Here is a 26,293-nt window from a genome sequence, read left to right as displayed (position 1 = left end):
CGTGGGCTAACCGGGCCAGTTCTGCTTCTGTAAGATTGCTTTGTCTGCTTTCGCACGGGGTCCCCTGACCCAATTCACTGACGCCAAGTATGCCTGTTCAAACTGTCAATCAATCAGCTCAGCCCCACCCGAAACTTGTTTGTACCTGTCTATAAAAACCCTGCACCAAGCCAGCTCTGGACCTCTCCGTGTTATCGGCATCGAAAGCTGCAGAGGTCCAGGTTGGAACCTGCAATAAACGACCCTCGCTGATTGGCTTTGACTCATGTCTCTGGTGGTCTTTTAAGGTGGGGGTAATACTCAATTGGCATTTCATCATCCAACTGGATTTTTGTCATCTATCACATGGGATAGGGGTGGAGGGCTCCTACAAGGGGTGTAAAATCCTTTTAGGGGTGGTTTCCTCTTAGGGCTTGCCCCTGTCCCTCTTCGCCAAACCTCTCCAGGAGTTTACATATAAATCCTAGGTTGGCCCTTTACTTCAGGGCTTCTATTCTGAATGCTTCATTCCCTTCTTTGATCTTAATTATTTCCACTGATCCTCTTCCTCTAAGGGAAGGGAAGGAAGGTTTCCACAGGCTCAAGGTTGGGGGGTGGTTTATTTTGGCTTGGGGCTGGATGTTGGACCAGGGAGAAGAGGTGAACAACTCCTAGCCCACTTAACTGGAAGAGTCAGGAGGCCTGGACATTTACTCTACTAATGACCTTGAGTGAGTCGCTTGACACACGGGCTTCGCGCCCCACAAATAGGAGGTTGCTCTAAGCAGCTTCTCGTGGTAAAAATCTGATCCTATAGGTGGTCCTAGCACTAGCAGTTCTAAACACAGAGGTAAAGGAAAATAGGAAGTGAAAAGTAAAGAACTGGTAAGTGAGATATAAGAGCCTGGGAATAGAAAAGAAAAAGTTCTAGGCGAGACTTAATGTGGATACCAAGAAATTGCCATTCCTGGGCTAAAAATGGATTGGTGGGGATGGAGATTAAAGGGCTTTATTTCTATTCATTTTTAGAATTTTAATCTCAACCATCACTTCGCCGTCAGAGTGCACACCTACTGCAGCCGAACTGTATGGCGGCGTGTCCTGTTCTTCATGATCTTGACTTAAGCCTGTCGTTGCATAGTTCCCTTCGGTTTCAGAAAATCTCCACCCAGATAAAGGTGATCTCTGTATTTTGTTCTCCTGTTAGACTTCCTAGGGTTTTAGAAGGACATGTAATTGCAGAAGTAAACCGGCAGTGCAACGAACAGGACGAAGGCTCGGGGCAGGACTAAATGAGGAAGGCGGTCCGGGAAGCGCGCGGCGCGGTCCTGGGCGTCCTTGGACGCGGCGTGGGAAGGGCGGGGTCGGAACATGGACTGCATTTCCCAGGCTCCGCCGCCCCTCCTTGCCCCGCCCCCTCCGCCGCTGCGATCCCGCCCCCTCCACCCCACCCAGGGCTGCGCGGCGCGCCTCGGCTCGGCTCCTCTCGGCTCGGCTCCCGCCCGACTTCCCAGCGGCCCCGTGCGGCCCGGGCATGCCCAGTGCGGGCGCAGCGGCCCCGGCCCTGGGAGCGCCCGGGCGGGAGCTGGCGGCCGGGCGCGGAGGGTCTGAGAGGAGCCCACTGGGTCCGCGGTGGGCGAGGGGGCCGGTCGGGCCGGAGCCGCGGCGGCGGAGCGGCCGGGTAGGTGCAGACTGGCCGAACCAAGGCCACTGGCGCCGCGCAGCCGGCGCGCGGCTGGGGCCCTGCGAGGCAGGGGCGGCGAGGGCGTGCGAGGGAAGGGAGGGCCCGAGCGCGGGAGTGCATGGTTCTAGGCAGGGTCCTCGGGAGGGCACCCCTAGCAGGAATGTTCTGGCCCGATTCGGGCCAGGCCAGGCCGCGGGACGCAGTCCGCTGCCCCAGGTGCGGCGCGTCTATGTTTAGCTCTGCGTGTGACCGGAGGTAAGCGTGCTCAGTACCTCGTGCACGGCTGGGTTGCGAGGGGAGACTGTGTTTCCTGTCGAAATTGGCAAGGAGCTACCGCGGAGACGGGTCCCAGCTGACCCGTGGACTTGAAGCAGTCCGTGAAGCCCTCGAGAGAAGCGAGGATGCTCAGCCTTTCTGCACCTGGTGTGGGCTAGAACAGCTTCCTGCTTTCCGGTCTTGGATTGGGTGGCTTAGAAATGAAAGGACAGGATTGTGCCTCAAGATTCTTCAGGAGTTCTGGTGACTATTAGGGATCTAAAGGCCACCTGTATCTCCAGGTTCAAGAGAAGTTGTCCATGGGGTGCTCGGGTTAAACACTCATTGCAAAGCTTGAGTAAGAAGTAGTCCCGACTGAGGGTTAGAACCACCAGGGTTTTTGAAGTTCGCAGTAGCCATTCATTTGCTGTCATCTTGGGCAAGCATTTAACTTCGGAGACTCAGTTCCTCCATCTGTAAAGTGCTGAGAACCAGATGCATCTTATTTCCTTCCAGCTCAACAGTAAAGTTCCCCCTGTGTGGTCTTAAATGGTGGCAAGTCCTATTTTTCTCCATGCCTCAGCTCTTTGTCAAACCGGGCAATTCACCAAGTATCCGTGAAGGAAGGCTGCTAGGGTCTCTATAGAATTGAAGTGACTTGTCCTTATACCGCCCCTTTAGGTCAGTAGGTAATCTGTCCCTTGTACGTTGGGAAGCCAGGTGTCAGTGGCCACGGTTCCGATAACACAGCTGTTCTCCTTGACTAGAGCTGTGAGCGACTTGTCAGGGTCCTGTGAGAAATCCAGACCGAATGATTGGCTTCCTCCAACTCCCAAGATAGCTCAGTCTTTAGTGGGATTGGGTTTATATAGAGGTTACTATTTTTCAGTTTTAACATCTATTCAAAAGACCTGTGAAGAATTTTAAATCCTTAATTTACAGAGGAGGCAGTAGCTGGTTAAGAGTGAATCCATGATAATCTTCAGAAACTAGTATGGTGTATTGAGTAGTTACTAGTCACCCGATAGTGAGTTACCCTGTCACCTTGAGGCGTTTTTAAGTGGGAGTATTCACAGAAGTTTCTGAACCCTAGAAACTTCTGTATCTGAAGTAATGGGTTTTGACCTTAGGAGCAGATGGTACATACAGTGTTATGCAAGTTGCTTTCCTACTGCTTTAGTCCCTGCTCTTCTGGTTCTGGGTGGCAGTAGTCCAGTTGGGTCAAGGTACAGTTTGAAGTGGTTAAATGTGTGAGGGAAAAGGTGCTTATGTTTTGAAATTGGGAGTTTTATACAAGATGCTTGTGAAACTCTGTCATAATATTTGGAGCTGGGTTTTTTGTTTACGTGAGAATTACTTGAAATGAGAAAGCTGTAGTGTTTCAAGGAATGTTTATACACAAACTTTTTGGACCTAGTTTATATTCCATTGTTTTTGTATGCTTATTAAAATCGTGTGTGTGTGTGTGTGTATATATGTATATATATATACATATATACACACATATATATATGTATATATTTAAAGTTGGAAAACATGGGGAGGCCTATCTGATAGTCTAGGTGGGGTGGTTTCACATTGTACCTTAAGCTTACTTGTGTGCCAGAGGGCCCTGTGTGTGAAGTGCATATTTAGTAATTTTTGCCAGAACTTTTGTCTTGCTCTTATATTTTCATTCAGGCGTTTGAGGTTCTACAGCAAGTATAACTACCGCTTACGAGGATACTGAGATGTAATTATCACTCATTTCCAAATCTTCAGCTATTTGGAATGTGTAGGAGGGATAGTTAGGGACATCAGGCCCAGAGAGCAGACTCTTGGTTCAAGAGCACATTTACCCCCACGTAAAAGTGAGGGTGGGAAGTGACTTAAAAATTGTATTGCTTTCAGGTTTCAACAGTTATAGCTATACTTTCACTTAATTCCCTGGGTTAGTATCTGTGGAAGTGCCCAAATCTGTGCTCCCCGTAGAGATGTAAGTATGTGGAAAAGGTCCTTTTGTAGACATGTACATGAAGTAACTTACCTGTGATATACCTATTTGTTGCCCCATTGTGCTCCATCTGTTTCCAGGTCCTTCATGATGAAAGATTCTGAGATGCTTCTCTCTCCTCTGTGTAGCTGGTAGTTGGGGTGGTGAAGAGATGGCTGACAGTGTCAAAACCTTTCTCCAGGACCTTGCCAGGGTGAGTACCTCAATGTATCATCTCTTGATCTTTTTGTTGCAGTATCTGACTAGGAAATCTTTAGGTTTTTGGGGGGGGGGGTGTTAACATTTGTTGGGTCCCTCACCTACAGGTTTTCATTCTCATCCACACTACACAGGAGATTAAGTATTTATCTTACGTCTTCCAGAAGCTTGGGAAAGCTATCTAGTGAGTGTCTCTAGTATCGGAACCTTGGTTAGTTTGACTCCAGAGCCTTTTTTCAAAATGCTTTCTATTTTGGAATAATTTGAGACTTAGAGAAAAGTTGCAGAATAGTTCAAAAGAGTTCCCCTATATCCTTCACCAGCATTATTTTATGTAACTGTGGTCCACTAGTCAAAATTAATAAGTGAACATTGATAGACTACTATTACCTGAACTACTTTACTCCTGTTTACATTACAGAACCTACTTTCCCTCCATTCTACGTGGTGCAAATGATGATGCACTATGAAAATGTCCCATAAAGATCTATTTAGGACTTAGTAACCCAAATTAACCAATAGCAGAAAATTCCGTCATAGTGGGTGTCTTAGGCTTACGGCCTAGTTGTAGCCTCTGTAGCTGTATCCTGGGAGCAGGGGGATCCTTTCTCAATGGGAATGCTCAAAAGTTTTTACTTTCAAATAAAAGAGGGGGAATTGAAGGACTATCTTAGAAGGGTCAAAAACACTTCGTGCAATGAAATCTACTTTTTAATTTAATTTAATTTAATTTTTTAAAATATTTTATTTATTTATTTGACAGACAGATCACAAGTAGGCAGAGGCAGGTGGGGCGGGAGGGAAGCAGGCTCCCCACTAAGCAGAGAGCCCGATGTGGGGCTCGATCCTAGAACCCTGGGATCATGACCTGAGCTGAAGGCAGAGGCTTGAACCCACCAAGCCACACAGGCACCCCTTTATTTTATTTTTTTGAGTTTTATTTATTTGAGAGACAGTGAGGGAATATGAGCGGGGGAGGGGCAGAGGGAGAACCAGACCCCCTCTGTTGAGCAGGGAGCCTGATGTGGGGGCTTGATCCCAGGACCCCGGCATCATGACCTGAGCCAAAGACAGATGCTTAACCAGCTGAGCCACCCAGCTGCTCCGAGATGTACTTTCAATACCTTTACCTCATCTTGCCATTCTTTTTTTTTTTTTTTTTTTAAAGATTTTATTTATTTATTTGACAGACAGAGATCACAAGTAGGCAGAGAGGCAGGCAGAGAGAGGGGGTGGGGGGAAGCAGGCTTCCTGCGGAGCAGAGAGCCCGATGCGGGGCTCGATCCCAGGACCCTGAGATCATGACCTGAGCCGAGGGCAGCAGCCCAAACCATAGAGCCACCCAGGCGCCCCTCATCTTGCCATTCTGATGCTACAAAATTTCAACCCTGGATCAGTTCTACTATGTGCTGTTAATGTTAGTCTGCCCTAGTAGACTGTAAGCATCTTAGAGGTGGGGATCCTGTCATCATCCTAGCACATGTCAGGCCCTCAGCCATTTGACCTTCACTCCCTTAAATATTTAAACAATTTGTGGAAGATTTAGAAGTTCAAAGCAAAACAAAACTCTGCTTGTAGCTAAAAAGATCAGGTGCGCACTGTGCCAATTTATGCTGTCCGTAGTTGGTTTGTCCCCACTTGGCCCTTTCTCATTTTCCTGTATCCTGGTGGTTAGCTTCAAAATTTGTAGTAGCTGGTAATAGGTAAAAATGCCATTCTTGAGTCCAGATTGGCCTTCACATCCAGAATGTCTTTTTCCCACCTACTCTCTTTGAGACTGAATATCCCAGTGCCACCGGTTTACTTTGGACATAAATCTGTTGTGGCACATACTTGAAACAATTTTTGTTGTTGTTTGGTTGTATACTTTTCCTGGTTGGTTACACGTTCCTCGAGCATTTTCGTATGACTGGTATCTAGCTCGTTGAGGATGCCTAATATGTGAGTGGAGGGATGGATGAAAGTAGTTTTTGGAACTGGTTGATAGGCAGTTCTGGGGTTTGTAGCACTAACTTTTCCACTGGCGGGGAAGTGCCTCTGTCACTGTCTTTATAGACTTAATCCTCTCTCTCTCCATAGAGTCTTTTTTTTTTTTTTAAGATTTTATTTATTTATTTGACAGACAGAGATCACAAGTAGGCAGAGAGGCAGGCAGAGAGAGAGGAGGAAGCAGGCTCCCCGCTGAGCAGAGAGCCTGATGTGGGGTTCGATCCCAGGATCCTGGGATCACGACCCGAGCCGAAAGCAGACGCTTAAGCACTGAGCCACCCAGGCGCCCATCTTTTTTTTTTTTTTTAAAGATTTTATTTATTTATTAGAGAGAGAAATCACAAGCAGGCAGAGAGGCAGGCAGAGAGGGGGGGGGGGGAAGCAGGCTCCCTGCTGAGCAGAGAGCCCGATGTGGGCTTCGATCCCAGGACTCTGAGATCATGACCTGAGCCGAAGGCAGCGGCTTAACCCACTGAACCACCCAGGCGCCCCCCAAGAGTCTTTAAGGACATTCTTTCCTCCAGCACTACTACCATGTTGTTTCTGTCTTACGTGGCATGCTCTCATCCTCCAGCTGTTTACATCTTACAATGATGATTTCTTTGTCTTTCCCCAATTGTGGTCCAGCCCCTGGTCCTTTATAGAAACCAGTATTTAATTTGTCCTTGTATCCCTGGAGTTTAGTGCAGGGTATAGGGCACACTAGAGGTATTTAATTAATACGGAAAGAGTAGAGCAGAGGGCAGTAACCAGACTTTTCATAGTGTTAAGTGTGGAAGGATTTGAAAACCACTGTTTTGTTCCCATGTTATTGAGGCTTGGTTTGGGCAAGAATTGTAAATGGGTACTGAATCTCAGAGAGAGAAACTTAAATGAGCAGGATATTTGCTGGTTGCAGTGGTGTCTGCCGCAGAGGGCCTACTAGTTGCAAGAGGAGAAATTTGCATCATACAATGGGGAAGCTGGATAGCACCTTTACTGCGTATGTAAAGTAACAACGCCAGCAAAGGCAGACAGATGCCTTACTGTGCATCTAATATTTAGAAGGACACCTCAGCCCGTCTGTGATAGTCCTGCCAAAAATGGGTAGCCTGGGTCTAATTATGAGAAAATGGAAATTGAGGGAACCATGAAATAAGTAGCCTCTATACTTGAAGAAGAAAGATAGGCTGAAGAGATGTGTCTAATTAAAGGAGGCTAAGAAGATATGACAGTAAATGTGGCATGTGATTCTGAACTGATTTCTGACATATGCAGAGTAAACATGCTATAGAGGGCATTGTCAGGTCAAATGGAGAAACTGGAATATGGACTGGGGATTTAAAGTATTTCAGTATTAAATTTCTGGAATCAGTAACTTGTGGTTATAGAAAAGAATATCCCTCTAGGAATACACATTCTGGAGATGCCTGGGTGGCTCAGTTGGTTAAGCACCTGCCTTCGGCTCAGGTCATGATCGCAGGGTCATGGGGTCGAGTCCCGCATTAGGGTCCCTGTTCATCTGGGAGCCTGTTTCTCCCTCTCCCACTGCCACTGCCCTTGTTTGTGATCTCTCTCTGTCAAATAAATAAAATCTTTAAAAAAAAATACACCTTTTCATATGGGGAAAATGTGTGTGTGTGTATGTAAATAAATTAATTTGCCACATTTATTATTAATTGGTAAATCTGGAGAAAGGATATTTGGAAGTTCTAGTCTTACAACTGCTGTAAATTTTGAATTACATCAAACTATCAAGGCTCCCTTAAGCCACACGGCAAAAATAAGTTCAGTGGTTTCCACTGTTATTTCACTTGAATGTATGTAACTTAGGAAAATCTTCTCTGATCCATAATCCTTCCTCTTTAAAATAATACCCTTGGGCACTTGAGTGGCTCAGTCTTATAACTGTCTGCCTTTGACTCAGATCAAGATCCCAGGGTCTTTTTTTTTTTTAATATTTTATTTATTTATTTGAGAGAGAGACAGAACATGAGCAAGGAGAAGGTCAAAGGGAGAAGCAGACTTCCCATGGAGCTGGGAGCCTGATGTGGGACTCGATCCTGGGACTCCAGGATCATGACCTGAGCCAAAGGCAGTCATCCAACCAACTGAGCCACCCAGGTGCCCCAAGATCCCAGGGTCTTGAGATCGAGCCCCACATCAGGCTCCCTGCTCAGCCAGGCACCTGCTTCTTTCTCACACTCCCCCTGCTTGTATTCCCTCTCTCCCTATCTCTCTCTCTCTCTGTGTCAAATAAATAAAATGTTTGAAAGAAAAATAATACCCTTGTCTATAGGGAATCAAAGACTCCATCTGGGGAATTTGTACCATCTCAAAGCTAGATGCTCGGATTCAGCAAAAGAGAGAAGAACAGCGTCGAAGAAGGGCAAGCAGTGTTCTGGCACAGAGGAGAGCCCAAAGTATAGAAAGGAAGCAAGAGAGGTAAGGAGTGGGGGCTGATATTGGAAAATGTCCGAGGGGGAGGGACTTCAGGAAGTGACTAGTTCTTAGTATAGAATTAGGACCCTGTATAGTCACTTGGAGTTTCAGTACCCCATTATTTGCTCTTTATGTTTTTTTCCCAAAAAATTGTTACAAGAGACTCCCCCCTCTCCCTCCACATTGAGTTAAACTAGGGTCTAGCAGTCATGCTTGCTCAATGTCTTGGCATTTTAAAAAGACAGAATGGTGAATTGAGAACCACAAAAAAAAAGTCTGTTTCTTTAGAATTTTTAGCCTTTTCTCATTGAGACTAGGAGAACATTGGAAGAATAACAGGTGCTAGGAGAATAATGGTAATCAACAAAATGTCTAAGGTGGGGAGTGACTGAGGTTATGGAATAGCCTGTGTACCTTACGAGCTGAATACATGTGGTCTTTTCCAGTGAGCCACGTATTGTTAGTAGAATTTTCCAGTGCTGTGCTTGGAATGGTGGAGTATTCTGGGTAAGTTCTTTTCCTTAAATGCCAGGTGCCTTATCTTCAGATTGTTGCTATTATTAATAGTTCTCAACTCCTGTCTTGAAACTGAGACCACTAGCTTTCCTATGGTGATACATGCTGAAGACCATAACTGAGGAGTCTATGCCCCAGTGGTGATTTTATTCCCACACAAAGAACTCTTGTATGTAAATGTCAAGGATAACCCTAAATATGCATGTTTTAATTTATTTATTTTACTTTTTGAGAGAGAACACAAGTGTGGGGCAGAGAGAAAGGTGAGAGAATCTCAAAATTGGCTCCATGACCATTGCGGAGCCCAACACAGGTCTTGATCCCATGACCCTGAAACCATAACCTAAGCTGAAATCAAGAGTCAGACATTTAACTGACTGAGCCACATAGGCCCCTCTACACCTTTATTTTTAGGGTGGCTCAGCCGTTAGGCATCTGCCTTCGGCTCAGGTCATGATCCCAGGATCCTGGGATTGAGCCCCTCATCAGCCTCCCTGCTTGGTGGGAAGCCTGCTTCTCTCTCTCCCACTTCCCCCTCGCTAGTGTTCCTTCTCTCTCTCTGTCTCTTGCTGTCAAATAAATAAATAGATAGGTAAGATAGGTAAGTACCTCTGTCTGGAAAGTAATGACACTGAAACTTGGAGCACTTGTTTTAAGGAAGAGCTTTTAATGTTTACTTGATTACTTCTTTCCTTTAGTTAAGTCTCCTCTTGTTCTATCGAGTGTTTATTCCTGTACTACAGTCGGTGACAGCCCAAATTATTGGTAAGTATAGGCATTGCTGCATGCCATCTGCCTGGGCTGGGGGTGGGAGGTATATCCCTGTCTCTCTCAGTTTGTTGAACCCTTCTGTGTACCAGGAGCTTTAGATGTTTTTAGCTCAAGCCTCTCAACAACCCTTTGAGTGGGTACTGTTACAGAGAGTTTTATTATGGGTGAGGAAATAGAAATTAGTTATTGAGGTTAAACCATTAGTAAGTGGCAGAGCTGGGATAGAAACCCACATAGTTTCCTGCATAGCCTGTGCTGTTGGAGCACTGTGACATCTCGGTCACCATCAGTAAGCCGCACAGATGGCTCCTCTGACTTAGAGCTGCAGCTAAAGACTGGTGTATGTCCGAAAAGGAAAACTACCTGAAGTCGGTATGGTGATGCACTGGCAAGAAACCTAGCTGGGGGGTGAGGGAGGAGAGTCACCACCTAGGGGTTCCATATTTGGTCTTTTTTGTTTTTCATTTCTTCAGTTAAACTGACAACTCTTTTTTTCCCCTTTTTTTCAGGTGATCCATCACTACATGGAGATGTTTGGTCGTGGCTGGAATTCTTCCTTACATCCATTTTCAGTGCTCTCTGGGTGCTCCCTCTGTTTGTGCTTAGCAAAGTTGTAAATGCCATTTGGTTTCAAGTAGGTCCATGGTGGAATGGAGTCTGGGTCCTGCAGCATGATGGAGTTGATGGGTGGCAGGTTTTAGCTTGTGGTTCGTGGCCGTACATGGAGTACTTTCATAGCCTGAACCTTTCTCGCTGCTGATCTTTGTGCTCTTGTAAAATGGAATTAGGTCTCAGGTCACAAAGCCTCTCATTACCAAATGTCCAGGAGCTTTTTGTCACCTGGCAGATCTCATGGTAAACCTTAGCTTTGGGGATGGTGGTGAAGCCATCTTACTCATGTTTTGATGAGCTACTTTCTCTGTTACAGGATATAGCTGACCTGGCGTTTGAGGTGTCAGGGAGGAAGCCTCACCCATTCCCTAGTGTCAGCAAAATAATTGCTGACATGCTCTTCAACCTTTTGCTGCAGGCTCTTTTCCTCATCCAGGTGAGACTGGCCTTCTGGGTACATGGGCAAGTTTTGAAAAATGGTTCAGTAAAGGGAGCGCCACAAAGCTAGGGTATTGCCTATATGCTGGGGCAGATAAGCTTGATGGGAGGTAATGATTTTTAAATCACTTTTTCACAGAAACAACTAGAAAATTTAGAAATCGTGAAATAATAAGCAATACAAATTTACCTCCTCTTCCCTGCCCACGGGCATTCTCCACTCTCCCGCTGTTGAGAAACTTGAGGCGCATCTGTGAGGCTGTTTATACAGGTGTGGGGGGGTGACTCACAGTGGCAGGTGAAGAGTGTTCGGTCTCTGAAGCTTTGGGATTAAGATTTTCCATATTTGTTCTTTAGGGGATGTTTGTGAGTCTCTTTCCCATCCACCTTGTTGGTCAGCTGGTTAGTCTTCTGCATATGTCCCTTCTCTACTCACTGTACTGCTTTGAATATCGTTGGTTCAATAAAGGTGAGTCTGTGTAAAGAATCTTAGAAGTAGGAGGTCTAGTTTAGAAATGCTGCCAAGCAGTCTTCATGAACTGTTCCAATATTTAGGCCCTTGGTAAACCATCTTTGGAAGGAAGTAGCCTCTTTGGCAAGAGGGAGTTTACACTTGGCTTAGAGGGTTTAACCCATAACTTTGATGCTGGGGGAATATGGCAATGTAACATTACCTTCATGGTGCTTAATGTGATGTAGCTCTACCTGAGTCATATAGTGGCATAAAGGAGCACACATTTTCCTAAATTTGAGAAATTCATTTGGTGTCAGTGCTTTCATATTCTCTGGGAGATATTTTAAAGACTTTGGCATCTTTGTACAGGTATCTGTGGTTGGAAGAGGTTAATTGATTTCTAGAGAATGGCTGCCTTTTTATTTGATACCTTGATTTGTTTGAGACTGATCATGACAGAGCATGCTGTTGTAATTCATAATTCTTAGCAGGTTTGAAATTGTGATTGTTGAATTGAAAAACTTCTCACAGAAGCTTTATCTCGTATTTGGACAATTCTAGTTTACATGTTTAACTGTTCCAAATGACAGACTTGTACTTAAAACTCAAACCTCAAATAATTTGTCTATTGTGTTTAGTCATTTGATAAGAGGAAGTAAGCAATCTTACTAATGAATTTTATTGGCCGTCTTGTTTTAGGAATTGAAATGCACCAGCGGTTGTCAAACATAGAAAGGAATTGGCCTTACTACTTTGGATTTGGCTTGCCCTTGGCTTTCCTCACAGCAATGCAGTCCTCGTACATTATCAGGTAGTTTGGTGAGAGGGACTTGATGGGGACTAGTAAAATACTCAGTGTAGAGAGCATCTTCTGTATGCCTGGTTTTATGGTAGGCATTTTCTGTTCTTATTTGTCCATCAGAAGGTCTGTAGACATTTTTCTCCTTGACAGATAGTCCAGACATTTGTCAGTTAGCATTAAAATCTTGTCTGCATGATCCTAAATGCCTTATTCTTTTTTTTTTTTTTAATTTTCTAAAAAGATTTTATTTATTTATTTGACAGATAGAGGTCACAAGTAGGCAGAGAGGCAGGCGGGTGTGGGGGGAAGCAGGCTCCCTGCTGAACAGAGAGCCCGAGACCCTGAGATCATGATCTGAGCCGAAGATAGAGGCTTAATTAATCCACTGAGCCACCCAGGTGCCCCCTAAATGCCTTATTCTTTTATGTTGCCTCCCGGGGCAGAGTTTACCATAGCCAGTGCTTAGGAAAACAACATTTTTTTAAAGATGTGTTTGATAGATTATGGTTTCATCAAGCCATGATGTTAGCTCTGGAGGCAAGGGAACTCTGGGTTTCTAATCTCTTTTCCAAAGTCATGGCTATCATGAAGGTGATTATTTCTCTTCTGTTTACAGTGGCTGCCTCTTCTCTATCCTATTTCCTCTATTCATTATCAGCGCCAATGAAGCAAAGACCCCTGGCAAAGCATAGTAAGTACTAGCCAGTATCCGCTAAAATGTAGTAAGCTGTCTCTCTGTAAAGGATCATGACTATAATCTCACTATTACAGGAATGAGACTTAAAAAAAACATAAATTTTTTACATTGTAGGAAAGTGTTAATATACACTATGATGAGAGAAAAACACTTGGAATATATCCCCTAATTTTTCCCAGGCATATATGCACATACATATATTTTAAAAAATGATGCTGTTATACATATTATTCAAATTCAACAATTCACTGAAGATAGGGCAATGTAAACACTTGTAGTGAACCCATTTTTATAAGAATGGCCAACTTTTCATAGTAGATCATGTGATCTGGCTGCATGAGTCTATTGATACTGATAGTAAAACAAAGTATTTCTTTCTTTTTTTTAACAAAGTATTTCTTAATATTTATTTGAGCAAGAGCATGAGCTGGGGGGAAGAGGCAAAGGGAGAGGGAGAAGCATATTCCCTTCTGAGCAGGGAGCCCAATATGCGACTTGATCCTAGGACCCTGAGATCATGACCTGAGCCAAAGGCAGATGCTTAACCACCTGGGCCACCCACATGCCCCAAAAGAAAGTTTTTTTTGTTTTTTTAAAGATTTTATTTATTTATTTGACAGGGAGAGATCACAAATAGGCAGAGAGGCAGGCAGAGGAAAAAGAGGGGAGGAAGCAGGCTCCCTGCTGAGTGGAGAGCCCGATGTGGGCTCCATCCCAGGATCCCGAGATCATGACCTGAGCGAAAGGCAAAGGCTTAACTCACTGAGCCACCCAGGCACCCCAAAACAAAGTATTTTAAAATAAATCTTTAGTGGGGTGCTTGGATGGCACAGCCAGGTCAGTGTCTGACTTTTGATTTTGGTTCAGATCATGATCTCAGTGTCGTGAGATCGGGCCTCATGCTGAGCACAGAGCCTTCTGAGATTCCCTTTCCCTTTTCCTCTGACCTTCCCCTGCCATGTGAGCATTCCTTTGTGTATACATGCCTCTCTCTCTAGAAACAATAAAAAATTGTAAAAAATGAAGTGAATCTTTAGCAATAATAATAATAGCACTCCTAAAGCTTTGCCATTTTATTTTTTATTTTTTTAAAGATTTTATTTATTTATTTGAGAGAGAGACAGTGAGAGAGAGCATCAGCGAGGTGAAGGTCAGAGGGAGAAGCAGACTCCCCACGGAGCTGGGAGCCCGATGCGGGACTCGATCCCGGGACTCTGGGATCATGACCCGAGCTGAAGGCAGTTGTCCAACCAAGTGAGCCACCCAGGCGTCCCAGCTTTGCCATTTTAAAAAAAGTTTAATCTTTGATCAGTTTTGGTTAAGTCAGTGAGGATACATGTATTAGACATTTCAGATCTATTTCGGGTGTTTACTTGCTCTTGCTACCCACCAGTGCTTAGTGTAATGGCAGTCTCTGGTGTAACTGGCTTTCCCTTGAAACTCTTGAAAATGAAGCACATGTAGTATATGATATCTTAAGACATAGCTTGAGGTTTATAAACAGCTATAGAAAAGTATTTCTATACTGCAAGCTGGTACAGCCACTCTGGAAAACAGTATGGAGGTTCCTCAAAAAGTTGAAAATAGAGCTACCCTATGGCCCAGCAATTGCATTACTGGGTATTTACCCCAAAGATACAAACATAGTGATCTATTTTTGCACCCCAATGTTTACAGCAGCAATGTCCACAATAGAGAAACTATAGAAAGAGCCTAGATATCCATCAGCAGATGAATGGATTAAAGAGGATGTGGTGTATATGTATGTATGTGTGTGTGTGTGTGTGTGTGTATATGTGTATACACACACACACACACAGGAATATTAAGCAGCCATCAAAAATGAAATCTTGCCATTTGTGGCAACATGGATGGAACTAGAGGATATTAGGCTAAAGCAAAATAACTAAGTCAGAAAGACAGTTATAATATGATCTCACTGATATGAGGAATTTGAGAAACAAGACAGAGGATCATAGGGGAAGAAAGGAAGAAATGAAAGATTAAACCAGAGAGGGATACAAACCATAAGGGACTCTTAATCTCAGGAAACAGACTGAGGGTTGCTGGAGGAGAGGGGGATGGGAGGGATCAGGTGGTGGACATTGGGGAGGGTATGTGCTGTGCTGAGTGCTGTGAATTATGTAAGACTGATGAATCACAGACGCATATCCCAAAACAAATAATACATTATATGTTAATTAAAAAATAATAAAGTACCTCTCTAATCAGAATCAATGTTAATGGAACTTCATTTCCTCTGAGCCTTCATACTTCAAATAGCGATTCCATTGCACTCATAACAGCAGCCAGACCCAGCGCCTTTTTAAGCGGCTGCCTGTTATCCCATGTGTTTAATATTTGTATGGTGCTTCCTTGATCAAATTTCAGTTGTCTCGTTTTCCCCTGTGTCATTTTAAATTTAACGTAGTCAAGTACATTGTCAAGTAATTAAAACATTAGGTTTGATCAATTGGGGAGCTAACAGGTCGGGTCTCTTGCCTTTCAGCCTTTTCCAGCTGCGCCTCTTCTCCTTGGTGGTTTTCTTAAGCAACAGACTTTTCCACAAGACCGTCTACCTGCAGTCCGCACTGAGTAGCTCAACGTCTGCAGAGAAATTCCCTTCACCACATCCATCTCCTGCCAAACTGAAGGCTGCTGCAGGCCACTGAGTTGCCTGCCATCCAGAGGGGATGGGTGGGATTGGAAGGAGGCCGTAGGAGCTCTTTTCCTTGTCCCCTCCTCTACCAGGGAAGGCAGGACCCGTTCTGCCAAGGGCCCTCTGCGTATTCCCTTCTCTCTGAGGAATTGGGATTTTTGTCTGGTGCGCTTAAGGCAGAATCTTCCTGACCCCAGTGTGTGGATTTTTAACACCGGTGAGTCTGAGCGGACCACAGGTTTTTCTGTAGCTCTTTTCTAGCACTTGCCAGCCCCCGTGCCTGGACTGATTGGAATACTATTTTTGTCCCTGTGCCATTGACCCTTCCAGCTCCCCATCCTGCCTTCCACCACCCTCGGATGAATGGATTTTGTAATCCTAGCTGTCGTATTTTGTGGACCTGTTTTTGTTTGTTGTTTTTCTGTGAAGCACATATATTGGATGTGGGAGGTAAAGGAGTATCTCATTTGCTCCCGAGCACTCCCTTTATAGCCATCACTGTCTGTTGTTTCTTGTAACTCAGGTTAGATTTTGGTCTCTCTTGCTCCACTGCAAAAAAACAAGCCTGAAGAGATGGGACAGGAGGAAAGACCTCACAGCCAGATCTGCTGGGTTTTGAGGAGTGATTTTCTTTCCCCTTGAAGGGGAAAAGGCTTTTTTCACTGGTACATTTAAAGTTCCCCAGCTAAAGGGAGGTACCAGTTCTGGACAAGTGCCACTGCAACACCGAGTGCTCAGAGAACCCGAACTTGGAACTCTGAAGGTCGGAAGTGTACTGTTGGCCACTGCCGGGTCTGTCTGGTATTTCAAAGGAATATTGGGTGCTGCAAATAGGAACTGAAGGGGTAAACTTATTAAACCCATTAAGTCTGCAATTGGTTGGTGTTTTCCTGTCACTTTAAAGAGACTAAATATGGGGGGGGGCAGATGTCAAAACACTTGTCCAATTTTAAAATGTCACAATTAAATGTGAGCTGGTTTCCGACAAGCGTGTAATGGTTGAATTTTAAAAACAGCACCCTGTGAGATGTTAAAAAGGTTAAGTGGAACACATGACTTTGGCTTGGACAATTTGATTGTAGTTTTGAGAGATTAGTCCTGAAAAATGTTCCCTGAGGAAGTATGGATTATTTGAGTATAATCATATTTACATCTTAGAATAGAATTGGGAATTGTTTTAAAGCCCATATGTATGTCCACTGTGTATTCACGAAGGGAGAGAGAGATTTCAGGTTTCAGTGTACTGAACATTTGCATGAGGGAAGAGATTAGACATATGGTTAACAGAAACCCACATTTTAGCTGCCTGAAATTTGCATTTGTACCAACTAAGCTGGTTTCAGTTTAGAAGGGTGAGGGGTTAAGTGGATAAAGGCCCATGATTTTTTTTTTTTAAGATTTTATTTGTTTATTTGAGAGAGATCACAAGTAGGCAGAGAGGCAGGCAGGGAGGGAGAGAGAGAGAGGAGGAAGCAGGCTCCCCGCTGAGCAGAGAGCCCAATGCTGGACTCAATCCTAGGACCCTGAGATCATGACCCAAGCCGAAGGCAGAGGCTTAACCCACTGAGCCACCCAGGCGCCCCAAAGGCCCCTGATTTTTATCCAGTGCTGTAACTAGCTATAGAAAATGGCTCAGGGCGCCTCATTGGCTCAGTGGGTTGAAGCCTCTGCCCTAGGCTCCGGTCATGATCTCCGGGTCCTGGGATCGAGCCCCTAATCGGGGTCTCTGCTCAGTGGGGAGCCTGCTTCCCCCTCTGTCTCTCTGCCTGCCTCTCTGCCTACTTGTAATCTCTGTCTCTCAAATACATTAAAAAAAAATTTTTTTTTAATGCTCAAAGTCGGAAGTGAGGAATCTGCAAAATTTTATGAGTGTTCTCGAAAGACCAAGCCTGTACGAAGGATGGATTGGGCATATCTACAGTAGAAATCAGGCAGTCATTTCAGATGAGATGTCCACAAAAGCACCAGGGAGGTGGGTAGGACATTAGGAGCAAAGGGAGAGCAGGCTCCATTTTTGCTGAGTTCAGACTGACAATTGGAGGTAAACCGTAACAAAGGGAGGGAGATTGTATTGCTAAACATGAGGGAGCGTGAGTTTTAACCATGCAACCAGTAGGATCTAAGGTAGCCTGTTCATAAAAGTTCTTTTCAGGGAGAGGCATCAGCTTGAACAGGCATATGGGATTCAAAACACTGCCCTTGTATCCCACCTAGAGCTCAGTTGTCCATGACAGCAATCAAAAAATTGGAAAGTAGATACTTAAGACCCAAGTACGTTTGCTGAGTCTGTTGGAAACTTTTAAGTGGACAGATTCACATACTGACTTGTTAATTGCTCTACACTTCGGCAAGATAAAGTTGAAGAGGAATTGTGACAGACTGGAGCAAACCCAGAAGAGGACAGCCAGTGGCTAGAGGTTTTTGAACTGCCTTAAAAGAATTTCAGGTGTGGGAATAAAAAGGCAACTACAGTTGTCTGTTCACTGTCCATTCATTTTCCATCCTCTTGTATTTTCTGATTAGCCCCCATCAAGACTCCTCTGGTAAAAGCTATCAGCTCAGTAGTACAATGGAATAGACCTTTCCCTCCTTCCCGTTAACACTCCTCCTATGCTATATGACCCACAGAAGTTAAAAGGACTTTTAAACCGTTAACCAACTTGAGGTCAGTGTAACATGCCTTTTAAACAAGGACAGCCGTGTATCAGTGAAGTATTTTGGATGGATTAACATGAGTCCATAGAGCAAGTCAGGGATCAAGTGGGGAAATGGATGACTTCATCGTGTAACATTGAAGTGCCTTCTCTGTTGGGCATTTTGCAAAGGATTGGGAATTCAAAGGTGAACCAGAAAGATGATTAGTGTCCTCTTGGACCTAACAGCACAGTGAGGGAGAGTGGCAAGTGATGAAGCAAATTTTTTTAAATAACATTCAAACAGCTACTAGTTTCCATTTCCATTCCCATTCCCACTACTTTTCAAAGCTAGACAAAACATTGGATTTCAGGGAACTTCAGCAAGATGAGAGGTTAGGTTAGGTTAGGCCACTGTACATTCAGCTTCCTATTCTTGCACTCATTCTCTGATTTCAAGTTTCAGTGTTTTTTAGTCCTTTCAAACCGATGGGGAAAATAGTGCCCATTTGATTGAGAGAAACCTTATTTCAGTAAGTAGTTGTGGATAAGCAGCATCAGAATCACTTCTGGAGCATTTCTCCAAATGCACATACCTCCTGACACTGGAGGAAATTTAATTTCAGAACAAAAGGTAACTTTAAAAATTCTAATAACCGCTTTCTTAGAAATTTGGGTAATTACTGCATCCATAAAGTAAGAACAGATTGTGAAAACAGGACAGAAGGGAAAGCTCTTGGAACGTAAAGCAGTTGTGGAAGTAAATGAAATGGCTTATAAAAGTGACAGGTGTGCGCAGACATTTCTCCTAAGAAGACCTACAGATGGCCAACAGACACATGAAAAGATGCTCAACATCACTCATTGTCAGGGAACTGCAAATCAAAACTACAGTGAGATTCTATCTCACACTCGGCAGAATGGCTAATACAAAAAACACAAGAAGTGTTGGTGAGGATGGAGAGAAAAAGGAACCCTCATGCACTGTTGGTGGGAATGCAAACTGGTGTGGCCACTGGAAAACAGCATGGAGGTTCCTCAAAAAATTAAAAGAACCACCCAGTGATCCAGGAATTGCACTACTGGGAATTTATCCAAAAAGTACAAAGATACTAATTGAAAGGGATGCTTGCACCCTTATGTTTATTGCAGCATCGTTTACATTAGCCAAACTGGAAGGCTTTGAAAGGTGAGTGGATAAAGAAGGCGTGTGTGTGTGTGTATATATACATAGAAAGTGAAAAAAGTGAAATCTTGCCATTTGCAATGACCTAGATGGAGCTAGAGAATACGATGCTAAGTGAAATAAGTCAGAGAAAGACAAATGCTATATGATCTCATTCATGCGGAATTTAAGATACAAATGAGCAGGGACGCCTGGGTGGCTCAGTGGGTTAAGCCGCTGCCTTCGGCTCGGGTTGTGATCTCAGGGTCCTGGGATTGAGTCCCGCATCGGGCTCTCTGCTCAGCGGGGGGCCTACTTCCCTTCCTCTCTCTCTGCCTGCCTCTCTGCCTACTTGTGATTTCTCTCTGTCAAATAAATAAATAAAATCTTAAAAAAAAAAAAAAGATACAAATGAGCATAGAAAAAAGACAAACCGGGACGCCTGGGTGGCTCAGTTGGTTGGACGACTGCCTTCGGCTCAGGTCATGATCCTGGAGTCCCGGGATCGAGTCCCGCATCGGACTCCCAGCTCCATGGCGAGTCTGCTTCTCTCTCTGACCTTCTCCTCATTCATGCTCTCTCCCACTGTCTCTCTCTCAAGTAAATAAATAAAAAAAATCTTAAAAAAAAAAAAAAGACAAACCAAGAAACACTCTTAACTACAGAGAACAAATGGTTACCAGAGAGGAGGTCCTTGGGGGGCTGGCAGGAAATAGGGAAAGGGGATTAAGGAATACACATCATGAAGAAAAAACACAAAATGATAAGTATGTAAGTGACACTAAGGAGCCTAAATTAAGAGAGCTGCAAGATAAAATCGAGGAAGTTTCCCAGAACATAGAGCAGAATGATCAAGACATGGAAAAAATTAATCATGGAAATGTCCAAGAATCAGGAGGTCTGACATTCTTCAGAAATGAGAACAGGAACACGGAGACAGGAATAAAACCCAAGAAAGTTTCCTGGACTGATGATGACATTGGTGTATTCAGATAGAACGTGCAGAGAATAAAGATGAAAAAGAGCAAAAACGAAAACATACCTAGATGGGATCTCTAAGGAAAATCATTTATCAGAAAAATGAGCTACTTACAGACTGTGATTCACATGGGCATTAGATTTCTCAGGAACAACTCCAGATAATAGTACATAAAGTCATAATGCCTTAAAAAGGATGCTTTTTTTTTAACTAATTTTTTAAAACTTTTTAAAAAAAAAAAGATTTGACAGAGGGAGATCCCAAGTAGGCAGAGAGAGAGAGGGAAGCAGGCTCCCTGCTGAGCAGAGAGCCTGATTCGGGACTCGATCCCAGGACCCTGAGATCATGACCTGAGCCGAAGAAAGTGGCTTAACCCACTGAGCCACCCAGGCACCCCTAAACTTTAAGTTTTGAAAAAAAGATTCTTATTTGAGAGAGAGAGGTCACAGGTAGGCGGAGAGGCAGGCAGATGGGGAGGGAGAAGCAAGCTCCCTGCTGAGCAGAGAGCTGGATGTGATATGTGGCTGGATCTGAGGACCCTGAGATCATGACCTGACCTGAAAGCAGAGCCTCAACCCACTGAGCCACCCAAGCACGTCCCAAAAAGGATGCTTTTTTTGTGTGGTCATGTGTATAGGGACGTGTGGGTCCCCATTTTGTTCTCATAATTCTAGCCATGTTATAAAGGGCAAAAACAAAGGGCATTGTTTGCTTTCCATTCAGCTTTTCTGAAAAAGTTACTTGAAAAATATACCAATGGGAAAAATAAATCCAAGAAATAGATGGCTAATTAAAACAAAAAGCACCTTACCAAACATGAAATAGTGAAATAAGTGCATTAAAAAGAAATCTTGGTAACATGGCTTTGCAGCACACTTGGAAAGGTAGATGCTCGAGAGATAATCTTCAAGAAGAGAATAAATACTCTTTCTCTGGTGCGCCTCAGATGAGATGAAGGTATGTATTCTTTTTTTATATATGTATTCTTTTGATTAATGATGTAAAAAAGGTAAGTAGCCACTTCAGGAAAGACCATGAGCTCCACAGTAATGACCTGACTCCTATAAAGCAAGCAAAATTCTAAGCTATTATTCTAAGCAATTGGTGGAATAGTAAAAATAGTGTTTCTGAAAAGAGCCAACTCAAAACATTTGGTGTCCGGTAAAGCAGGAGGGAGAAGGCTTAACTAATATGTTGAAATCATGTATGATCTCTGGGTTTACAGTATTTCCCCCCATGACTTTGCTGTCCCAACTTTCATTATAGATAAAACTTTCCCTATCAACTGGTAGTAAAGAATCCGCCTTTAAAAAAAAAAAATAAACCTAAAAATCGGCTTTAGGGAGTGCCTGGGTGACTCAGTCCAGTAATCGCCTGCCTTTAGCTCAGGTCATGACCCCAGAAGCCTGGGATAGAGCCCCACCACAGGCTCTCTGATCAGCAAGGAGCCCGCTTCTCCCTCTCCTTCTGTAGCTCCCCCTTGCTTGTGTGTTCTATCTCTGTCAAATAAATAAATACAATCATTAAAAAATCAGCTTCAGTTTTTAAACTTTGTTCTTTAGTAGTATATTTTGACTTTTGAAAAAGATGACTTAGTTTTACCACCGGAAACTTAAAAGGATTCCCTTTAAGAAACATGTTCAGGGGCGCCTGGGTGGCTCAGTGGGTTAAGCCGCTGCCTTCGGCTCAGGTCATGATCTCAGGGTCCTGGGATTGAGTCCCGCATCGGGCTCTCTGCTCAGCAGGGAGCCTGCTTCCTTCTCTCTCTCTGCCTGCCTCTCAGTGTACTTGTAATTTCTCTCTGTCAAATAAATAAATAAAATCTTAAAAAAAAAAGAAACATGTTCAATCATTTTTAAAAAAATTGATGAAAACCCAAGATCTTCTGTTCTTCAAATAGTATGTATGTGTGTGTATATATATATATATATATATATATATATATATATATTAACTTTAAAGGAATCTAATTTTAATTTTTTTCTTTTTTGACAGAACCGACCGTTCCCATTCTTGTTTTCCAGAAGCATTTACTTGAAGCTCCGCCATTCCTTTAGGTTCAGCTTTAGTTTCCATGCGTTAATAAAATTACATTGAACACATTGTAAAAAAACAAAACAAAAAAGCAGACAGCTGTCGAATCATAACGTTCCAGGGTCAACCTGGTCATGTGAATTGTGAAAAGCACTGATTTTGAAGCACAGATTCAAATGTGCTTTCCGTATGTTCAGCTGCATTCATAGCAGCGTCAATAAGATAAATGAATGGCATTGGCGCTGACTTTGAGGAGTTACCGACGCTCCCATTTTTTTAGTGGAGCTTTTGCCCACTGTAGTGTGTGTGTGTACATGAGTGTTTGAGGGGCTCTGGAATTGGCTGCTGAACTTCGTCCTTCGCCCTCTTCCCTACCCTCAGCATTGCTTTTTGGGGGGAGGCGGGTGTGGTTGAGCGGGAGAAAGTAAGGAGAGTGGTTAGGGCGGCTTTCCTGGCAGGTATCTCACAAAGGGGCGAGCTGACAAGGCACACAGCAAGGCTGCGTGCTGGGTGTCCCAAGAAAGCCTGTCTACCGCTCGGAAGGGCTGCCCCTGCGGCAGTGGCTGACTACTAGTCAGCCAGCGGAGACCCTGCCAGCTTATCCCCCACGATCCCTTCAGGCCTTGGGATGCTCGCTCACGAAGTCCGGGGCTTACGAAAGGGATACGCTTCGAGAAATGTGGCCGGGCTCTCTCGTCTATCGCAGTTTACTGGAGCACTGCCAGAAACAACTCTTGAGCGAATTCTCATCCTGTACAAGATGTAGCGGTCTGGACCAGAAACCATTTGAGTTTTCATCGAGCATAGGTAGAAGAGTCTTCCCTCCTCTCCTTTAACTTTATGTTAGGTAACAGTCGATTTTTGCACTTTTCTCCCAAACTGAGACGAGAAGCCTCCTGGCCTGTTTTCTGGGATTTGTAGATTCGGTTTATTGCTTCGCGTAGTTTCCGCTTCTGGTCACATGACTGGGGTAAACCCGCCACACCTTCACCCCGCGACTCCTCGGTCTGCAGACCGACACGTCACTCCTCTGCTCTCAACCAAACTGTTCCGAGCACGTTCTTTCCGCGCTCTCGCTCTCACGAGCGAGCCTATCACAGCTCAGCGGGAACACGAAGTCCCGCCTCCTAGCTGCTAAGTGATATCTGTATTGTCCATTTAAGAAGTGGGAGCGCGGCTTTGTCCTCGCCTCTGTCTCTGACAGACAGTTCCACAATCCTATCTCTCCTTCGACGTGTGGCAGCGGACCTGAGCCAGCCAATGGGAAAAGGTCCAGGAGGCGGACCAGGCCGCTGCCAGGGTTGGGTGCGCCGCTGAACGGATGGCAGAGGGAGCAGAGCGGATTCCTGAGGAACGCTGGCCAGGTGAGAAGGCCTTAGGCTATAACTTGAGAATTAGCTGCAGGTGCAGCCCAGGTTGTTGGTGGCGCTGAACGAAGAGCAGGAGGTGGGGCTCTGATGGCGGTGGGTGGCGTGCGTGAAGCGGTGTCTAGGGCCTTGCAGGGGAGGGGGCGTGGGATGTGGGGTGGAGATATCCTGGAATGGAAGGATGTGAAGGTCCGGGATGGGGCGTGCGCTTAGGGCCAGGAGGGCGTGCGAAAGATTGGATCCTGGGACTAGTCCCGGAGAGGAAAGCGCTGAGGATGCTGAGGGGGTGGGGTGCCCGCGGTGGCTGGTGTCAGAGGTGTTGAGTTCTGTGAAGGAGGGAGGCAGGGAGTTGGGACCTGCTGGAGTGAGCAGAAGAGGGGCGTGAGGCGGGGAGTACAAGAGTGAGAGGGTACGAGGAAGTGTGTGGGCAAACTGGGCTGGGGAAGTTACAGCCCTGGAAACTAGAACGAGGGTGGGACTAGGACGCCACAGCTCCCAGGCACCGTTGGGGAGAGCAGATGCTAAGTGTATAAAAGTGTCTCTGCTCGTATTTACTTTAGCGATAAGCGAAAATGACCAGAGAGCACACTAGGAAAACTCTGTTAATGTCCGGACTTAAATTACCAGTTCCCGTACTCAGTATTCTGGTCCAGCTCTAGTCCTTTCATTTCCTGGGCATGTGGCTCCTATCAGCTCAGTGGTGTAACCATTTTTCTGTTTCAGGCATTCCAGAAAAACAGATACAGACCTGTGGGGTGTGGCGGGTTTATTGACTTCCTAAAGTTAGATGTTTATTTTTGATTGCAAGATAGGGTGAAACGTTGGGGTTTTAATTTAAAAACACATGTAAAACTGCCCCTCTAGGACAGTTAATTAGGGGAAAGATGATGTTGGAGCTAGGAATGTATGATTCTTTATGCCTTCCACCTAGTCCCGTGTTATTTTTTCCTATCTTTTTCTCCAGTAATAGTGAGAAAAAGATTGGGAAGGATGCAGCCCCCCCCCCCCGCAGCCTTGACAATGTTGCATATCCTTTATTAGTATATTCTTAATCGTTTGGCCCTTGATCAGCTTACGGTTTAAGAAGGTAGCACTATATAGCATCTGCCTTCGGCTCAGGTGATCTTGGGGTCCTCAGATCGAGCCCCACGTCAGGCTCCCTGCTCAGCAGGGAAGTCTGCTTCTCCCCTTCACCCACTCATGCTCTCTCTCTTACTCTCTTTCAAATAAATAAATAAAATCTTTAAAAAAAAAAGAAAAAGAAGGTAGCACTATCTTAAACAGAAATAGATAACCTCCTTTCCACGTTTTATTTTAATCTAATTTTTTTTCTTCCCTGTGCTTTTCTTGCTTCAGTAGGAAAAATTCATTTTCTTTTGCCTTCAGATTGTCATCTAGTTCCATGAGCTGTCACTCAGATCAGTGGCTTAAATCAGCAGTGTCAGTTACAGACAAGTCTTGAGACAGGCAGCTGGCATTGGCTGTAGATCTGAGCAGTCGTTGCAGTGTGATATATGGAATTGAAAGTGCAGTGATCTGTGTATGCATATCTCTCCCTCTTGAGTGCTTCACTACTTGCATTAGTGAACAGTCATGCTCTTTAGTTGACCCTATGACCCCACTGGGATTTGGAACAGAAAGAAGCTTGTAGCCAGTCAGTGGTTGCTGCTGAAATGCAGGGCGGCCACAGATCAGGGATATTCAATCATGACTTATTTCTCTGATTTCTCTTTTCACCTCTGTACTTAGTATTCATTTCCTGCTTTCTTTCATACATTTCTGCTTTTTTCTAGAATGCTCTCTTTCTCCATTTAATTATTTTTTTCCTCTATTTCCAGTCTTTCCAATTTTCTTTGTATCTCTTCCCCAACCACCTTTTTTCTATTCCCCTGTTTGCTCTTTACTCCCGTTGTACCACAGTATTCTGTACTTGTTAGCTGTGAAGGAGTGGGAAGCAGAATTATGGTGATAAAGAGTCCAGTCACTCCTTTTGAGTCTTGGCACATAGACCTGACTTAGGCTTACTTCCTTGCCAGTCAGTCATACCTTAGGCAAGGCTTGGGTGTTAGTATTAGCTCTGACCCTCTCTGGCATGTTCATTAGCCCCTGCCTCTTTTATGGATTTTTGCCACCATAAAATAAGAAAATGAATTAGATAAGTTGAAAGTGTTTAATATCCTACACTGATGACTTTCCCATTTCAGCTATTTGAGTGTCATCTGCTGCTACCCATTGATGTCAAGATGACTAAGCTGGGATTTTTGCGGTTGTCCTATGAGAAGCAGGACACACTTCTGAAGCTTCTCATTCTGTCAATGGCAGCTGTGTTATGTGAGTGTGCATGTGGACCTCGCTTTCTCTGGGGATGGAAAGGGGAAAATCTTGAAAAAAAAAACAACAACCAAGAATGGCTTTCTTAAATGCCTCGTTCTTTTCAGTAGATTGTGATGTGTTCTTTTTACTGTTATCCATCAGTATAATTTTTTGAAGATGATATAAGAAACACAGGATTATAGAAGTAGGACTAGAGATCATCTGAGAAAGAATGGGAAACATGCTGTGCTCATTCTCTTTTCTCTTAGGACTGAAAGATATACTGGGGACCCTTGGACACTGAATTTTGTAAAAGACAATTGTCTTCAGTCTA

At 44.3% G+C, this 26,293-nt stretch overlaps 2 protein-coding genes across 3 annotated transcripts in view; both read left to right on the top strand.

Moving 5' to 3' along the window:
- Window positions 1-1,456: 1,456 nt before the first annotated feature.
- On the top strand, window positions 1,457-16,343 carry EI24 (EI24 autophagy associated transmembrane protein). The gene is made up of 11 exons (XM_045080379.1): window positions 1,457-1,660; window positions 3,992-4,104; window positions 8,377-8,522; window positions 8,966-9,026; window positions 9,734-9,800; window positions 10,316-10,440; window positions 10,735-10,854; window positions 11,214-11,325; window positions 12,010-12,121; window positions 12,729-12,803; window positions 15,319-16,343. Exons 2-11 carry the CDS (start codon window positions 4,063-4,065, stop codon window positions 15,479-15,481), a joined length of 1,023 nt encoding a protein of 340 aa, XP_044936314.1. The 5' UTR covers window positions 1,457-1,660; window positions 3,992-4,062; the 3' UTR covers window positions 15,482-16,343.
- A 7,148-nt stretch (window positions 16,344-23,491) lies between these two features.
- Window positions 23,492-26,293, top strand: part of STT3A (STT3 oligosaccharyltransferase complex catalytic subunit A) — a 29,020-nt gene continuing 26,218 nt past the window's right edge. Inside the window, exons 1-2 of one of the 2 annotated variants that reach the window (XM_045080378.1) lie at window positions 23,492-23,643; window positions 25,851-25,977. In XM_045080378.1, the coding sequence (XP_044936313.1) occupies window positions 25,890-25,977 (88 nt within the window). In that variant the 5' untranslated portion in view covers window positions 23,492-23,643; window positions 25,851-25,889. The remainder of the gene's footprint in view (window positions 23,644-25,850; window positions 25,978-26,293) is intronic. The other variant, XM_004750183.3, reaches the window with a different exon arrangement.

The sequence above is a fragment of the Mustela putorius genome, unplaced genomic scaffold (genome assembly GCF_011764305.1).
Source record: "Mustela putorius furo isolate JIRA1106 unplaced genomic scaffold, ASM1176430v1.1 tig00000460_pilon_pilon_pilon, whole genome shotgun sequence".
In the NCBI taxonomy this organism is placed as follows: Eukaryota; Metazoa; Chordata; class Mammalia; order Carnivora; family Mustelidae; genus Mustela; species Mustela putorius.
This window is presented reverse-complemented; position numbering and strand designations above follow the sequence as displayed.

What these genes read in the sequence shown, in the direction of transcription:
- EI24 (XM_045080379.1), top strand. Translation starts at nt 4,063, where the DNA reads ATGGCTGACAGTGTCAAAACCTTTCTCCAGGACCTTGCCAGG. An exon ending in GGAATGGTGGAGTATTCTGG is followed by an intron (nt 9,027 to 9,733) that starts GTAAGTTCTTTT and finishes TCTTTCCTTTAG; the next exon opens with TTAAGTCTCCTCTTGTTCTA. An exon ending in ATATCGTTGGTTCAATAAAG is followed by an intron (nt 11,326 to 12,009) that starts GTGAGTCTGTGT and finishes GTCTTGTTTTAG; the next exon opens with GAATTGAAATGCACCAGCGG.